The sequence below is a fragment of the Urocitellus parryii genome, chromosome 14 (genome assembly GCF_045843805.1).
Source record: "Urocitellus parryii isolate mUroPar1 chromosome 14, mUroPar1.hap1, whole genome shotgun sequence".
NCBI lineage: Eukaryota > Metazoa > Chordata > Mammalia > Rodentia > Sciuridae > Urocitellus > Urocitellus parryii.
The window spans coordinates 38,566,614-38,586,384 of NC_135544.1; the positions used below are offsets into that span (position 1 = coordinate 38,566,614).

The window sequence follows — 19,771 nt, forward strand, 5'->3', positions numbered from 1 at the left end:
CAAGTAGTTATTTCAGGATGGTAATAATTTTTTAGTAAGCCTTTACATTTTTAAGGACATATTAAAATTTTTCTTATGTTAATAATATAGGGGTTCTTAAAATCAGTACAATCAAAGGCGATTTCTCAGAGTTGTTTTGTGGTTTAGGTTTTTCTATACTTATAATATTGTTGGTACCAACAGTATCACCATAAAACACATGTTCAAATATTTGTCTTGGAATAAGAATAATATTTTTGATGTAAACATTCCTGTTATAGAAAATTGCAACGAAGATAACATATCTATAATCTCAGCAACTCCAGAGGCAAAGGCAGTAGAATCGCAATCCATGCTAGCCTTGGCAAGTTATTGAGACCCTCAGCAACTTAGCAAGACCCTGTCTCAAAATTAAAATAAAAAAGACTAGAGATATGATTCAATGGTAGAGTGTCCCTGGGTTCAATCCCCAATAGCAAAAGAAATGAAAAAAATCTAAATGCATTTGATATGATTATAAAATTTAAAACTATACATTTCTCTAGTGTGATTAAATAGGATTGGTTGAAAAAAGTGATCCACTACACCAAGATAAAGGGAAAAGGAAGTAAGTCATATTTCTATTTCTCCTAATGCTAACATGTATGCAGATCATGATTATAATCATGTCTCTGCAAAAACAGTATGAGTTTATCCAGATTACAAGAGTTCTAAATTAAGTGGTGGAAGGAAGCTTTTCTAAAGTCATTTAGAAAGATTTTTTTCATGCTACCTATGTCTGTCTACATTCAATGATACCACTCTTATACAGAACAATTTTCTGCAAAATTTATTTGCCAGAATGAAAACATCCTGTTGTTATTGAGTAGTCTGAGCTCTCCGGTCAATTTTCAAAAGTTTCAATTCTATTTTGTGACAAGAAAAAAAAATCCAGATGTAGGTTGCAGCAGCAAAATTCCATTTTTATTTACATGCTGACTTAGATTCTGAGTTACAGCATTATTTGTATTTTCACTTCATGTCATTAAGACATTCAACTAACAGTAATATATTTAAAGAAAATATATAATTTAAAAAATCACTGGGGATGGGATTGTGGCTCTAGAGCGCTCCCTTAGCATAGGCGGGACCCAGGTTCAATTCTCAGCACCACATTAAAAAAATAAAGGCATTGTGTAGTGTCCATCTATATATTAAAAAAAAAAAAAAGATTCTCTCTCTCTCCTTTAAAAAAAAAATCACTTATCTGGAAGATCACTGCTCAATCATTCTCTTGCCAAATTGAGCCAAGACTAACCAAGACTTTCCTAAATGCTAAAATAGCTGCCTCCTTAAAAAGAATAAAAAGCATAATTTCCTTTTGTTTACTATTCTAAACTAAATATGGAACAAAATAAGCTTTAAAATATACTATAATAAATAAAATAGTTCATAGTTTCTGGTCAAAATTAATATTTCCCTCATCATTCAAATATAAAGTATAGGCTATGCAATAGGTATATGGATTTCAATGTGAAAACTGTGTACGGCCCTTTGGGTGGCCTTACAATAGACATGTGATTGCATTTTTTCAGTCTTTCAAACTTCCATGACTAAAATTTTGCAAAATCCAAGCCCTAAAGAACTGGTATAGTGTTAAGATAGTGACTGAAGACACAAACTTATGAGCCCGTGGCTTTGCATCCAACTTTTAATTACTGTCTTTGTGACTGTTAGCAAGTTACTTGACATTTCCAAGCCTTTGGTATGTAAAATGGAGATAATGACAATATTTATTCTAAAAATTACTGTTAGGATTAACAAAATAATTCATATACAATGCTTGGCACAGTGTCACTTGCTGATAATAAATACTGTCGGCAGTAACACTTAATTTTAAATTTGCAATTACTCATAATTAACTTGTTTTAAAGACAAACTGTCAACTTGATAGCCATTACCTTTATTACTGAAATCATCAATTAACACAATCTCTGCTAAATATTTCCTTGGAGTCCTTTTGATTACACTGTGGACTGTTCTCATGAGGGTTGACCATCCTTCATTATGGAAGACAATGACAACACTTGAAGTAAGCAGGTTTTCATCATAATGCCAATACTTGCATCTGCAAAAAGAAAATTTCATCATATTTATTTAGAGGTAATTTATAATGCTTGGCTCCAAACTTACTATGATTGTATTTTTCTAATTGAATAAAGTTTTATTGATTTAAATAAAAAAGTGAATGAAATACAGTCTTTCATATTTTAGCAGAAACACAAGATAGAAGAGAAAGCAGCCATGAGATAAAGTTATTCCTAGATAAAGCTAATTCACAACCAGTACATGGTGGGGTAAAAAGAACTAATTTATAAATTTCTGCTGAGAATGTGTAAGATACTACTAATAGGTATCAGGTTGTTGTTTTCTCTGACATAGATATTAGTTTATTTTCCTTTTTGAAACTTGAGCTTTTGGTGCAAGATGTTTACTTCACTTCTTGTGAAGAAACAACTCTATTACTGTGTTTAAAAGCTGTCCTCTCCAATATGGATAAGTAACTCAGAAAAAAAAATTCAACAGGCAGAACCAAAGCATACAGCAGGCATTAAAAACTTAATCTTGAATGAATAAACAAAGTCTAATGTTGTTTAGACTTTGTTGACTGGCTAAGAAGAATCTTTAGTTATTCTATGCAAAACTATCTGAAAATCTGCAGCAAGAATAAAGTTTTCCTCCTAACTAGATGAAGCACAAGACAGGGCCCAGCCCAAAGGAGACTCAGGATGCCAGGGGAGGGTCAAGAGTATGATTCTAAAAGAGGGGATTCAAGTACAACCTCAAGTAAAGAGAAGACAAATGCTCTTTCAGAATAACAAGTTTAAAAATATAGTAATGGAGAAATGCAAGTTTTGTAAGAAGATGTGATAAGTACTTCTGGAGAACAACTAATGTAGGCAGAGCAAGGAACATCTAATTTTAGGTAGGTAGGGATGGTAATCCCCCAAAACAAACTGTGATCTGGATGGAGGCTCAGGCAACATTTTTCTTCCTCTTACTCTAACCACTGGGCTGAAAGTGGCAGAACTGGCTGGGAAGGACAGCTAATTTCTAAGGTAACTCAAGGAAACAAGCAAGACAGGAAATTTGAAAGGGAAAGGGAAAGGAGTTGAAAACAAACTAAAGGAGGGTGGGAAGTGGGTATGTTGAAGACAAGAGAGAGGATCCATGAGGGCTTCTTCACTATCTTTGGACACTCCATGTGGAAACCTCCCAACTTGTACTCTTGCAAAGGACAGGAGACAAGAGAGCTGGAACAATATGTTGCTCATTTTATCCACTTCTTCTTGCCTATTGCATTTAGAAATAATAATTCTCTAAACATGTAGACTAGATTGTGTGCCAGTAGCAACTCTGGTTATTTATTTTTCTCACTTTTTTATATTCTTTGTTTTAAAAACAACAAAAGTAACACACAGCTTGTCATACAAAACTCAAATGATACAGAACTTTATAATGATGAAAATTCCCTTTCTACCTCTCTCCAAGCATGTCAGATTTCATCTTCTAGAGGAAATCATCATTAATAGTTGCTTGTATTTTTCTAAGTTTCTATTCATGAAGACATGTCTGCATGTGTACATGACATATATTCAGATGATTAGGTATAGATTCTTCTTTTATATGAGCATGTACAGACATATCTAATTCTTTTTTTATGGTAATTATTTATTCAGCGATCCAGTGAAAAATATTTTGCATGCTTCGCATCTTCCACTGAAAATGCACAGGTAAAGAGTTATTTTCTCAAAAATATCATAAACTACATTTTAATTAAATCTGATGTAGATTATAAAATAGTAATTCATTAGAATTGGCATCTACTACCACTAAAAAACTAATTTCTCCAGTTTTAATGCAATTCATAGCATGATTCAGAAATTGTTCACAATGAGTAGAGAAAACAGGTGTACTATAGGACTTGAGACACTTGAGATTTTAAAATATTCTGCTTAATTATCCTTAGCGTATTTTCATATTATATTATAGACCCTAATTTGGGGCTTGCAAAAATAGGTTTTCCACCTTATAAGAAAAGCAATCATTCTGCCTCAGCCTCCCAAGTAGCTTGGTCTATGCCATGAGCCATCATGCCTGGCCAATTACCCAACTGGCAAAATGGAGATAAAAAAAAAAAAAGACAGTAGAACTCTAATTCTTTTTAATAATTGTATAATGTTCCATAGTATAACTATTACATAATCTATTTAATCATTTCCTGATCAATGAATGTATCAGTTGAGTCTTCAACAACTGTTGAAATGATCAATCTTATGTATATATCTCCATGCTATTGAGATATGGCAATATTTCCTATAAAATGTTCAAGATTGTAAGTTCATTAAGGGTAGGAATGTCTTCTGTTGTGCTCACCACCTTCTTCCTGGCTCCTAACACATAGAAGCTGCTCCATAATAATTTACTGAATTGCTTTGGAGATAGTTATTTTGAAATGCCTTTTGATGTATTTTCCTCTTTCAATAATGTCCACTCAATGCATAATTTTTCTATTTAAAGTACCCTTGAGAACAAGTAAGTCCAGATGGTTTCATATTCCATGGAGAAGGGGGCTATTCCTCTTCCACATGAAAGGTTAGTAGAAGCTCTTTTAGTAGAAAAATCTGGAAGGACCAAAATAACAGACCATAACAAAAGCAGATGAAGGAAGAGACTTTTGCCTGGCCTCCATTTCTAAGCTTCAGGAGGAGACCATCTAATGTGGGGAGGCTACATTGCATTCTCCCTTCCCACCTCTTTTTTTTTTTTCCCCTATAATTTCTCTTGGCTGTAGAGTGACATGATAGAGCTCAGAAGCTTCCATGAGCTTTCAGTGGGGAATATGACAAGTAGTTAAGAGTTAAGAGCCAGCAGCCTGTTAGGAGATGCAGTGGTAAGGTGTAAGATGACATGCAGTGAATACATGGGGTAGAAGTTTGAGGCCAGGGTCTGGCCTCAAATATTATAATATAATATAATATAATATAATATAATATAATATATTATATTATATTATATTATATTATATTATAATATTATTATAATATAATAATAGAACCCATATAATATAATAATAGAACCCATGGACAGCAAAGTTTATGAAATATCAGAGAAATACACAAGTAAGAAAGTGGGGATGAGTCACCAGAGTGGGGCTGCTGTGAAAGGGACCACTGGCCCTAAGCTTAGGAAAGTGATAACCTTAAGTTACTATGGTTAGAATGTGTTCCCAAAGCTAACATATTAGAAACTTATCCCTAGTGGCAGGATATAAAATCAACACGCACAAATCAAAGGCATTTCTGTATATCAGCGACAAAACTTCTGAAACGGAAATGAGGAAAAACACTCCATTCACTATATCCTCAAAAAAAATAAAATACTTGGGAATCAACCTAACAAAAGAGGTGAAAGATTTATACAATGAAAACTACAGAACCCTAAAGAGAGAAGTAGAAGAAGACCTTAGAAGATGGAAAAATATACCCTGTTCATGGATAGGCCGAACTAACATTATCAAAATGGCGATATTACCAAAAGTTCTCTATAGGTTTAATGCAATGCCAATCAAAATCCCAAAGGCATTTCTTGAAGAAATAGATAAAGCAATCATGAAATTCATATGGAAAAATAAAAGACCCAGAATAGCAAAAGCAATTCTAAGCAGGAAGTGTGAATCAGGCGGTATAGCGATACCAGATTTCAAACTATATTACAGAGCAATAGTGACCAAAACAGCATGGTACTGGTACCAAAACAGGCGGGTGGACCAATGGTATAGAATAGAGGACACAGAGACTAATCCACAAAGTTACAACTATCTTATATTTGATAAAGGGGCTAAAAGCATGCAATGGAGGAAGGATAGCATCTTCAACAAATGGTGTTGGGAAAACTGGAAATCCATATGCAACAAAATGAAACTGAATCCCTTTCTCTCGCCATGCACAAAAGTTAACTCAAAATGGATCAAGGAGCTTGATATCAAATCAGAGACTCTTTGCCTGATAGAAGAAAAAGTTGGCTATGATTTACATATTGTGGGGTCGGGCTCCAAATTCCTTAATAGGACACCCATAGCACAAGAGTTAATAACAAGAATCAACAAATGGGACTTACTTAAACTAAAAAGTTTTTTCTCAGCAAGAGAAACAATAAGAGAGGTAAATAGGGAGCCTACATCCTGGGAACAAATTTTTACTCCTCACACTTCAGATAGAGCCCTAATATCCAGAGTATACAAAGAACTCAAAAAATTAGACAATAAGATAGCAAATAACCCAATCAATAAATGGGCCAAGGACCTGAACAGACACTTCTCAGAGAAGGATATACAATCAATCAACAAGTACATGAAAAAATGCTCACCATCTCTAGCAGTCAGAGAAATGCAAATCAAAACCACCCTAAGATACCATCTCACTCCAGTAAGATTGGCAGCCACTATGAAGTCAAACAACAACAAGTGCTGGCGAGGATGTGGAGAAAAAGGTACTCTTGTACATTGCTGGTGGGACTGCAAATTGGTGCGGCCAATTTGGAAAGCAGTTTGGAGATTCCTGGGAAAGCTGGGAATGGAACCACCATTTGACCCTGCTATTGCCCTTCTCGGACTATTCCCTGAAGACCTTAAAAGAGCATGCTACAGGGATGCTGCCACATCGATGTTCATAGCAGCACAATTCACAATAGCTAGACTGTGGAACCAACCCAGATGCCCTTCAATAGATGAATGGATAAAAAAAAATGTGGCATCTATACACAATGGACTACTATGCAGCAATAAAAAATGACAAAATCATAGAATTTGCAGGGAAATGGATGGCACTAGAGCAGATTATGCTTAGTGAAGCTAGTCAATCCCTAAAAAACAAATACCAAATGTCTTCTTTGATATAATGAGAGCAACTATGAACAGAGCAGGGAGGAAGAGCAGGAAGAAAAGATTAACATTAAACAGAGACATGAGATGGGAGGGAAAGGGAGAGAAAAGGGAAATTGCATGGAAATGAAGGGAGACCCTCATTGCTATACAATATTACATATAAGAGGTTGTGAGGGGAATGGGAAAATTAACAAGGAGAGAAATGAATTACAATAGATGGGGTAGAGAGAGAAGATGGGAGGGGAGGGGAGGGGGTATAGTAGGGGATAGGAAAGGTAGCAGAATACAACAATTACTAATTGGGCATTATGTAAAATTGTGGATGTGTAACCGACGTGATTCTGCAATCTGCATTTGGGGTAAAATTGGGAGTTCATAACCCACTTCAATCTAATGTATGAAATATGATATGTCAAGAGCTTTGTAATGTTGTGAACACCCAATAAAAAAAATAATAAAAAAAAAATAAAATAAAAAAAAAAAATAAAAGCAGTCTGGAAGCAAAAAAAAAAAAAAAAAAAAAGAAACTTATCCCTAAGGCAACAATGATGGGAAGTGGGGCCTAAGGAGAGGTGGTTAGTCTTTGAGAGCAAAGTGTATACATTAATGCTATTATCATGGCAATGGCTTCCTGAAAAGGAAGCTTGGGGCCTCCTCCCTCTTGTTTTCTCTTGTTCAAATTCTACCTTCCAGAGATCTAGCCCAGAGTGCCCATCCAAATAGCCCACGCAGGACCCAGGCTCTCAGTAGACCTGATCCCCCCAACCCCTGCATGGCAGACACCCGCCAGAGTCTAGCCCCTTCCAGCCAGCGGACTACCAAGGGAGGTCAAGCCCAGAGGCCCAGATCCATCCACTCCAACTTGCGCAGGACCCAGGTCCAGGATGCAGTAGCATTCATTGAGGGATACCAGCAGGGTCTGGAAGCCCAACATCAAAGTATACTACATGGGTACTACAAGGATATAGGGAAGAAACTATAATATCTCAGATCCACACTGCAAGAAAGCAAGACACATAGAAAAAACAAGGAAGGAAAGTGCCCCAAACAAATCAGGATACTATAATAATAGAACCCACGGACAGCAAAGCTGATGAAATGTCAGAGAAAAAGTTCAGAAGGTTCATAATTAAAATGATCTGTGAATTAAAGAATGACCTAAATGAGCAAATACAGGCCAAAATGGATCACTCCAACAATGAGATAAGAGAGCAAATACGGGTAGCAAAAGATTACTTCAAGAGAGAGAGACTCTGAAAAAAAAAAAAGTCAGAAATCCTTAAAATAAAGGATACAATAAATCAAATAAAAAACTCAATGAAAGCATAACCAACAGACTAGATCACTTGTAGGAAAGAACATCAGACAATGAAGACAAAGTATACAATCTGAAAAATAAAGTTGATCACACAGTGAAGATAGTTAGAAACCAGAACAGAACATCCAAGAATTATGGGACTGCATCAAAAGACCAAATCTAAGGGTTATTGGGATAGAGGAAGGCACAGAGTTTCAAACCACAGGAATGCACAATTTCTTCAATGAGATAATATCAGATAATTTCCCAAGCATGAAGAATGAATTGAAAAACCAAATACAAGAGGCTTACAGGACACCAAATGTACAAAATTACAACAGATGTATATCAAGGCACATTATAATGAAAATGCCTAACATACAGAATAAGGATAGAATCTTAAAAGCCACAAAAGAGAGGAATCAGATCACACATAGGGAGAGACCAATTTGTATCTCAGAAGACTTTTCAACCCAGACCCTCAAAGCCAGGAGATTGTGGAACAACATACACCAAATTCTGAAAGAAAATGGATGTCAACTGAGTATCTTATATCCAGCAAAACTAAGCTTTAGACTTGAGGATGAAATAAAAACTTACATGATAAACAAAAGTTAAAAGAGTTTACAACTAGAAACCCTGCACTACAGAACATCCTTAGCAAAGTATTCCAAGAAGAGGAAAAGAAAAACAGTGATTAAAATCAGCAGAGAGAGGGATTACACTAAAGGAAAATCTAATCAGAGGTGAAACCAAGTCATATAAAATACAAAAATAAACAAAAATAGCTATGAATACAAATCATGTCTCAATTATAACCCCGAATGCTAATGGCCTAAACTCACCAATCAAAAGACATAGACTAGCAGATTGGATTTAAAAAAAAAAAGATCCAACAATATGCTGCCTCTAAAGACTCACTTTGTAGAAAAAGATATCCACAGACTGAAGGTGAAGGGTTGGGAAAAATCATACCACTCATATGAACTGCGGAAGCAAGCAGGGGTTTCCATCCTCATATCAAATAAAGTAGACTTAAAACTAAAGTCAATCAAAAAGGATAAAGAAGGACACTACATACTGCTCAAGGGAACCATACACCAACAACAAGACTTAACAATTATTTATGCCCCAAACAATGGAGCATCTACGTTCATCAAACAAACTCTTTTCAAGTTCAAGAGTCAAAAAGACCAACACACAATAATTTTGGGTGAATTTAGCACACACCTTTTATCACTAGATAGATCTTCCAAACAAAAGCTGAACAAAGAAACTATAGAACTCAATAATACAAACAATAACTTAGACTTAACTGACATATATAGAATATTTCATCCTTTAACGAGAGAATACACTTTCTTCTCAGCAGCACATAGATCCTTCTCTAAAACAGAACATATACAATGCCACAAAGCAATCCTTAACAAATATAAAAAAAGTAGAGATACCACCCTGAATTCTATCAGATCATAATGGAATGAAATTAAACATCAATGATAAAATAAGAAATAAAATCCACTCCAACACATGGAGACTAAATAATATGCTGCTGAATGAACAATGGGTTGCAGAAGACATCAAAGAGGAGATTAAAAAATTTTAGTGGTTAAAGAGAACACAGATACAACATATCAAAATCTCTGGGACACTATGAAAGCAGTTCTAAGAGGAAAGTTCATTGCATGGAGTTCATTCCTTAAAAGAAGAAAAAGTCAACAAATAAATGATTTAACATTACATCTCAAAGCCCTAGGAAAAAAAGAACAAATACACACCAAAAGCAGCAGAAGACAGGAAATAATTAAAATCAGAGCTGAAATCAATGAAATTGAAACAAAAGAAACAATTAAAAAAATTGACAGGACAAAGAGTTGGTTCTTTGAAAAAATAAATAAAATTGACAGACCCTTAGCCATGCTAATGAAGAGAAAGAGAGAGAAAACTCAAATCACTGACATAAATGATGAAAAAGGAAATATCACAACAGACACTACAGAAATACAGAAGATAATTAGAAATTATTTTGAAAACTTGTACTCCAATAAATAGAAAATATTGAAGGCATCAACAAATTTCTAGAGTCATATAATTTGCAAATTTTGAATCAGGATGATATACACAATTTAAAAAGATCAATTTCAAGTGATGAAACAGAGATGCCATCAAAAGTCTACCAATCAAGAAAAGCCTAGGACCAGATGGATACACAGCCAAGTTCTACAAGACCTTTAAAGAAGAACTAATACCAATGCTCTTCCATTTATTTCAGGAAATAGAAAAAGAGGCAGCACTTTCAAACTCATTCTATGAAGCCAATATCACCCTGATTCCAAAACCAGGCAAAAACTCACCAAAAAAAAAAAAAAAAACCCCACAAACTTCAGATTAATATCTCTAATGAACCTATGCAAAAATTCTCCAATAAAATTCTGGCAAATCAAATACAGAAACATATCAAAAAGATGGTGTACCATGATCAAGTGGGATTCACCTTAGGGATGCAAGGTTGGTTCAACATACAGAAATCAATAAATTTAATTCAACACATCAATAGACTTAAAGATAAGAATCATATGATCATCTCAATAGACTCAGAAAAAGCATTTGACAAAATACAGCACCCCTTTATGTTCAAAACACTAGAAAAATTAGGGATAACAGGATATATCTCAACATCATAAAGGCTACCTATGCTAAGCCCCAGGCCAACATTATTCTAAATGGAGAAAAATTGAAGGCATTCCCTCTAAAAACTGGAACAAGGCAGGGATGCCCTCTTTCACCACTTCTATTTAACCCAGTTCTTAAAACAATGGCCAGAGCTATCAGACAGGTGAAAGAAATTAAAGGGATACATATAGGAAAAGAAGAACTCAAATTGGCACTATTTGCTGATGATATGATTCTAAACTAGCAGACCCTAATAGTTCCACCAGAAAACTTCTAGAACTAGTAAATGAATTCAGCAAAGTAGCAGGATATAAAATCAACACCCATAAATCAAAGGCATTTCTGTAAATTAGTGATAAATCCTCAGAAATGGAAATGAGGAAAACTACCCCATTTATAATAGCCTCAAAAAAAAAAATAAAATAAAATACTTGGGAATCACTCAACAAAAGAGGTGAAAGATCTATATAATGAAAATTACAAAACCCTAAAGAAAGAAGTCAAAGAAGACCTTAGAAGATGGAAAGATCTACCTTGCTCTTGGATAGGAAGAACTAATATTATCAAAATGACCATACTTACACAAGCAATATACAGATTTAATGTGATTCTGATCAAAATCCCAATGACATTCCTCATATAAATAGAAAAAGCAATCATGAAATTAATCTGGAAAAATAAGAGACCCAGAATAACTAAAGCAATCCTTAGCAGGAAGAGTGAAGCAGGTGGCTTCACTATACCAGAACTTAAACTATACTACAGAGCAACAGTAACAAAAACATCATGGTATTGGCACCAAAACAGACTGGCAGATCAATGGTACAGAATAGAGGAAACAGAAACTAACCCACAAAATGACAATTATCTTATGTTAGATAAAGGTGCCAAGAACATGCACTGGAGAAAAGATAGCCTCTTCAACAAATGGTGCTGGGAAAACTCGAAATCCATATGCAACAAAATGAAATCAAACCCCTATCTCTCACCATGCATAAAATTCAACTCAAAATAGATCAAGGACTTAGGAATAAAACCAGAGATGCTGTTTCTAATAGAAGAAAAAGTAGGCCCTAATCTCCATCATGTGGGATTAGGCCCCAGCTTCCTTAGTAACACTCCTGTGTCACAAGAATTAAAATCAACAATCAATAAATGGGATGGACTCAAACTAGAAAGTTTCTTCTCAGCAAAAGAAACAATCTGTGAGGCGAGTCTACATCTTGGGAGCAAATCTTTACCCCTCACACATCAGATAGAGCACTAATCACTAGGGTATAAAAAGAATTCAAAAAGCTAAGCACCAAAAAAAAAATCAAATAACCCAATCAATAAATAGGCCAAGGACCTGAACAAACACTTCTCAGAAGATGATATACAATCAATCAACAAATATATAAAAAAAGTTCATCATCACTAGCAATTAGAGAAATACAAATCAAATCCACTCTTTTAAGAATTCATCTCATTCCAGTCAGAATGGCAGCTATTATAAAGACAAACAACAATAAATGTTGGCAAGGTTGTGGGGGAAAAGGCACACTCATACGCTGCTGGTGGGACTGCAAATTGGTTCGGCCAATATGGAAAGCAGTATGGAGATTACTTGGAAAATTGGAAATGGAACCACCATTTGACCCAGCTACCCGTCCATACCCAAAGGACTTAAAAATGGCATACTATAGGGACACAGCCACATTAATGTTTAGAGCAGCACAATTCACAATAGCTAAACTGTGGAACCAACCTAGATGCCCTTCAATAGACAAATGGATAAAAAAAAAGTGGCATATATACATGATGGAATATTACTCAGCAATAAAAGAGGATAAAATAATGACATTTACAGATAAACGGATGGAGTTAGAAAAGATAATGCTAAGTGAAGTTAGCCAATCCCCCAAAAAACAAATGTTAAATGTTTTCTTTTGATATAAGGAGGCTGATTCATAGTGGGATAGGGAGGGGGGACCATGGGAAGAATAGATGAACTCTAGATAGGGCAGAGAGGTTGGAGGGGAAGGGAGATGGTATGGGGTTATAAATGATGGTGGAATGTGATGATCATTATTATCCAAAGTTATTCATATTGCCCCCTTTTAAAGGTTGAATCTTAACTTCTAGATCATTCACTGAGAAATCTCAATAAAAAGAGTCATTTGGGATTTGTTCTCTTATGAAGACAAAAATTGGTGTGAATACACTTAGTATACAACCAAAGACATGAAAAATTGTGTTCTATATGTGTAATAAGAATTATAATACAATCCGCTGTCATATATATATATATATATATATATATATATATATATATATATATATAAATTCTACCTTCAACCATGGGAGGCTACAGCAAGGAGGCCCTCGCCAGATACCTGAGCCTCAAACTTGGGACTGATCAGGCTCCAAAACTTGGAGAAATAAATTTTTAAAAAACAGTATTTACAGCGTTTGATACTCTATGCATTTTCTGCCACCCATTTGCAGTCTTAGAACATATCCCCTGTGGATAAGGTGGGAAGGGCTGCTGTAAGTTCTAAAAAGGAAGGCTAACTAAATAGAGAATGCCATTTCTAAGTGGACAAGTCTTGTTACACATTTTTGACTAACTTCTGCTCTCCAGCATCTCATTTTCCAGAAAAGCTTTTAAATCCTCCAGGATAGTAGTAGTTCACCTGTGTTGCAAAACTGCTCTGATTGTAAATATTCACATTCAGATTACAAGCTTGAAGTGATTAAAGCTATAGAGTTATTCTTGGGGTAACATTATAGAATATTTTCATGGAGCTATGTGGGCCAGGTGCTTAGTATCAGAAAAAAAGGTGGGAAAATTAAAAAAATATATATATCTTTATTTTTATGTGGTGCTGAAGCTCGAACTCTGCCTCACATGTGCGAGGCAAGTGCTCTAACGCTGGGGGCTATGATCCCAGTTCCCGGGAAAGAATTTTCACAGTGACTTTTCTGTAAGTTATATCAGTAGATTTCAAAATAAAAAATGAAGGATCTATGAAGAATTTTCTTGCATTCTCTCTATATCTGCTATGTTTTTAACATTTGTAGTTTGATATAAAGCCTTGGTATATTTGGACCTTATTAATAAATAGTATCTAATTCCACAGACTACAAAAAATGTAACATGTTTAGGCTGCAAATCCCTGCAATCCATATATGTTACCATCAGTCTTCAGTAAAGTGTGCATCCATACACTTGTGTGTGTGTGTGTAAGTTATTCATATTGCCCCCTTTTAAAGGTTGTATCTTAACTTCTAGATCATTCACTGAGAATCTCAATAAAAAGAGTCATTTGGGATTTGTTCCCTTAATTCTTCAAGCAGTCTAAATCTAAAAGGGAAGATTTTTGAGGCGCAGGAAATAAATCCTCAATTTGGGAAGCACTGATTTTTAAACTATCTACTTTGATTATAATTTTTAAAATATTTTATTGGTGCATTATAATCATACATGACAATGGGGTTCATTGTGCTATATTCACACATGCACATAATTTGATCTCTTCTCCTAGTACCTTCCTTTTCCCTCGTCTCCTTCATCCCCCCATCTGCTTGCTCTGCTCTACTAATATCCCTGCTTTATTATTATTATTATTAATTAGTGTATAATAAGTCAAATTGTATAATAAGTCAAATTCATTGTGGTATATTCATTCGTGGACATAGGACATTTGGGTAGATTGTATTCCCTAGTACTTCCCAATGTCCTCCCATTCTCCCTCTGATCGCCTTTTTCCACTCCATTGGTTTCCCTTCTATTTTCATGAGATCCCCTTTTAAAAATTCCCTCCACACTGGGCATGGTGGCGTATGCCTATAATTCCAGCAGCTGAGGAGGCTGATGCAGGAGGATTGCCAATTCAAAGCTAGCTTCAGCAACTTAGCAAGGCCCTAAGTAACCCAGTGAGACCCTGTCTCTAAATAAAATATAAAAAAGGGCTGGTGATGTGACTCAGTGCTTAAGTGCCCTTGGATTCACTCCCTAGTACCAAACAAACAAACAAAAAACCATGAACACCCCTCCCACCAATCTCTCTACACATGTGAAAAAAAAAAAACATTCAGCCCTTGACTGAGTCTGGTTTATTTCACTTAGCATGATGTTCTCCATTTCATCTTTTTACTAGCAATAAAACCCTGTTGTGTATACATACCACATTTTCTTTACCCATTAGTCTGTTGATGGGCACCTAGGCTGATTTCAAAACTTAACTATTGTGAATTGCACACTGATGTCCCTGTATCACTACAGTATGGTGATTTTTAGAGCTTTTGGATAAATATAAAAGAATGGGATAGCCAGGTTATATGATGATTCCATTCCTAGTCTTTTGAGGGATATCTCCATACTGCTTTCCAAAGTGGTTATACTTACCCAATCAATAAATGGGTAAATCAACTAAACAGATAATTTTCAAAAGAAGAAATACAAAGGACCAAAAAAAAAAAAAAAAGAAAAAATGTTCAACAGTATTAGCAATCAAGGAAATGCAAAACAAAAGTATACTGAGACTTGTCTTACTCCAATCAGAATGGCAATCATCAAGAAAAAAAGTAATAATAAATTCGGGCAAGGATGTGGAGGAAAGGTATACTTCTATTTTTGTTTAAAAAAAAAACTTTCGGGCTGGGGATGTGGCTCAAACGGTATCCCACTCAAACGGTATCCCCTGGTGTGCGTGCGGCCCAGGTTCGATCCTCAGCACCACATACAAACAAAGATGTTGTATCTACCGAAAACTAAAAAATATTAAAATTGTCTCTCTCTTTAAAAAAAAAAAACTTTTGCTCATTTATATAATAAAAGGAAGTGAAAAATGCTTATAATTTACATAAAACAGTGCTGATACCCAATGGTTGAAAAAATTAGTAATGTAGATATAAAATTTTGCTCAGCATGCAACATTAATAGAAATTAATATACATTTTCAAAAAAAGAAGAATTATCATTGCTAAACACAATTGCTCAAATGCAACAGACTGAGGTAAGTAAATTTTACTTAAGTTTTTGGTTCTACACACTTTGATTGGAATGAAACTAAGTTAGTGCCTTGACATACATTTGACACAGCATCTGGTATACTATGGTAGATGTTATTCCTTATAGCGCATTAAGAATAGCAAAATAAATAACCTAGGCATCAAAAGAAATTTGTAAATTACATATCCTTATCACACCTCAATGGATATGCTCTATTTTATCAATGTATGTCCTAGAAAAGATTGCTATAATAATTGAGATGTGGATTGGCAAACATAAGGGGATAATACTATAACCTGAGTCTATACAGCATATTCTTCTATATCCATGATTTAAAACTACATTGGCACCACACTTCTTTTGCAACTATATCACATTCCAGCTCACAGATACCTAGAATTTTTCTCCCCAATTTCCTGTTATGCCTGATGTTTCCCATTCTGTATGTTTACCATTTAACTCAACATAAAATAACATGCTTATGCTTTCTGCATTTTATATTGTTGGTTTAGGTGTCTGCTCCAGCAAGCTCTGTTTTCTTTTCAAAATTATTATCATTGGTACTGGGGATTACCATTAAGCAATATCCCCAGTCCTTTTTATTTTTCATTTGGAGACAGAGTCTTGCTAAACTGGCAATCTTCCTGCCTCAGCTTCCAAAGTCACTGGGATTACAGATGTGCAACACTGCCCAGCAGGCTCTGCTCTCTTTGGTGTTTATTATTTGTTATGAATAACCATCCTTCCCAGTTCTCTATGTTGAAAACTGGATTACTATGATTTCTATCTCATCTACTACTTATATGGGCAAATATGAGAAGGTCAAATGTTGTGTTTTAAAGCATGTTATCCCTGGATGATACCAATCCCTCTATTTCACCTAACATACTACTATTCAAACTACATTTCTTTATCTTGTCCATTGGGATCTGAAGACTTTACTAAAACATCATGCTAAATCAAGATGCAGTGGGCACCACACAGTAACCTGTTCCACTATGATAAGCTCATCTCTTTTTTCACATGCAGGTCTGAGTTTGGTCTGACTCCTTTTCATAGACCCATGTTAGCCTCTACTGAGGGCTTCTACCTAAGTGATCTCCTCCAGGATTTTACAGTGCATCAAAGTCAAGTTTCTAGAACCAAATTTTCTCTCTTCCCTTTGGAAAATAAGATATCTCATATTTGCTTACATCTCTCCTATTTCCCTAATACATCTTGATAACTGGCAGTACTTAACTCTTAAACCCACCTGGCAACTCCCTCAATATCTGGTGCTGTAAGAGGCACTTAAGAGCAAAGCAGTCTCAACAAATCTAATGCAGTCTTAAGATGTTGGTTATAAACTTTCAATATGGAGATCACTCCTGCTAAGAAGGAAAAAAGCATTGTACATGTGTTTTTTTCTCATCTGTTAAAATTATAAAATGCCCTAATAATTTACCTATGCTTCACTTTTTTGTTATTTTACTCTAAACAGAATTTTAATTTTTTTTATTGTCTTGGTATGCATGTCTGGAATGTTTCCTGCTGTTCTGACAGCTGCCACATCACAGAACCTGGCCTAGATCCCCTTCTTTAAGAGTCTTCTTGTCCTAAGAAGCAGTGGTCATATGATGTCATCCTTGGACTGGCAGAATGAACTAGCAGGAAACACTTGTCCACTGGGCCAATCAGAGCTCCTTTCCCTGGACTTTGAGCTTCCTTGTTGGTTTATATTAGGCTTGTGCACTGTGAGGCAAGGGCTGGACATGGAGATGGTGTTTTGGAGAAGCAAAGAATGAGGAGACGTGAATCCACAAACTCTAGAGGGTCCCAACATGTCACTTTACTTCTCAACTTTTCATCCCCTGGTTCCATGTCTCTCATGGTCATTACAAGTGCTTTGTCACCTTGGGTTCTATGAGATACCACCATATCCTTCTAATTAACCCCTCACTTCCCTGCCCTTCTTTTAGCTTAAGTTAATTAGATTTATTGGTAGGCAAATAATCTGTAACATGCTATTCTTGACATTTTTATAAAATTCAGTTCAGTTCATTTTGTGTACGTACTCATAGAATTGAACTTAAGGAGATTTTCACTAACTTTCAATTAGTCAATCTATTTTCTCCTAAAACATGAGATTATTAGAATAATCTCCTCTATGGTCATTGCTGAAGTTATAGAAAAAGGCACTAGAGACAGCCTCTCCAGATAGTTTTAATTGATGAACATTAAGTTTAAGATAATTATATATGATTACCAAATTCAAAACTGATATAAAAATATTAATTTGAAATGAGAAAAAAAAATCCTCAAATTTTCATGTCACTTAGTCTTCAAATATTTGTTAGTTAGATTATTTGGCCAACACAAAATTTGTCTTGATGGCTGGTGCCTTACAGTTTTGAAAGTTCCACACATCCTCCTCTATAATTGGGCTTGCTGAAAGACTAAATTTGTAGTGGCTAACTCAGACTCCCACTCTGTTGGACAGCTGCACAATGATCAGTTTTTCTTTGTCTTCATTATTCTAACTCCTAGGTAGATTATTCCCTTCTTCATTATATACTCTTTATTTTGAGTAGACACAATAAAATTGAGGTTATAGTTTATTTTTTCTTTAATCATTTTCTCAAACCCTACTTCAATTCCTTGAAGAGCATGTATTCTTTTCCTCCATGATTAGAAACTCTAAGATGACCTAATTACTTTTCCTTAATGTTCTTCTTATCAGTTAGTTCTCCCTTGAAGGCCAAAATTAAGTCTATAATAACAACTCATTGTTCAATATTATCTCCAAGAGGAAAGTGTTAGCAAAGCTAATCATCAGAAGTTCTGCTTTTAGACAAAATAGGTTTTATCCTTGGTACATACATGTTGACATGATTTCAAAATTTTTTCTGGGACTACTCTTTTTCAACTTTGTGCTATATCAAAGGCCACCACCCATTTTATTCATTAATGATTAAATATTCATGACAAGGAAAATAATCTTTAATTTCTGTTCTACTTGGGGATGAAAGTGAAATCAATCAACATAGAATTAATGGTTGGGCCTGCAAAAGTTTTTCACATATACCCCCTAACAGAATGGAACCAGGTAATTGAGAAAGGATGACTGCTAACTATAATCCTTGCTTTGGGGTATACTGAAGTGTGGAAGGCCAGGAACCAGAAATGAAGGTAGGGCTAGTGGATGGATGTAGCTCATCATGCCCATAATTCCTATCAGATCCACCTCTTCCAATCATCTCAATTTAAGTCAATAAGTGTTTGCTGAGCGTGCAAGGTTTTAAGACACTATCTGGTTCAACCAGGTTGCTGCATTTAATCTTATCCTGGGATAGAGTTCACATTCTGCGCTGATTTCATGTTGAACTGCACAGTTTTATTTTAGGCCCAATCAGTAGACTGGAGAAAAGGGGCTCAGCAAAGCAACATGGCTAGAACCAGAAATGACCATGGCTGAACCACAAGGCTGAAAGCTACAAAGAGAGCTAGTAAAAACCTTTGCTTGGGCTGGGGTTATAGCTCAGTGGAAGAGTGCTTGCCTAGCATTTGAGAGGCACTGGGTTTGATCCTCAGCACCACATATAAATAAATAAAGGTCCATAGACAACTAAGTATATATATATATATAAACCCCTTTGTTTTATGTAGCTTCCCTGACAAAGAACAGCACCACTTGTGGCTTCCTCTGACCCAGGGCTAACTGAAAAGCTTTATTTGTATTTATGTCCAATTCCTCTGAGGTAGCCATTTTCCTGGCACCCCCACAGTTAGAGAGATATAGCTGTTTAGTCATTAGATGTAATGCCACATTTTCTCCACCTTTCCTTTCCTTTATCCTCTCTTCTTATCACACAGTCTCTGTATGGCTAAAATGCACAGCTCTGAAATAGCCACAGGAGCTATA

The 19,771-nt window shown here is 35.3% G+C and overlaps 1 protein-coding gene across 4 annotated transcripts in view; it reads right to left on the minus strand.

Annotated features, from left to right (window-relative positions):
- Galnt7 (polypeptide N-acetylgalactosaminyltransferase 7) overlaps window positions 1–19,771 on the minus strand; it is a 136,932-nt gene that overhangs the window by 24,015 nt on the left and 93,146 nt on the right. For all 4 annotated transcript variants that reach the window (XM_077792617.1, XM_077792616.1, XM_026389742.2 and 1 more), the window contains exon 3: window positions 1,920–2,086. In XM_077792617.1, the coding sequence (XP_077648743.1) occupies window positions 1,920–2,086 (167 nt within the window). The remainder of the gene's footprint in view (window positions 1–1,919; window positions 2,087–19,771) is intronic.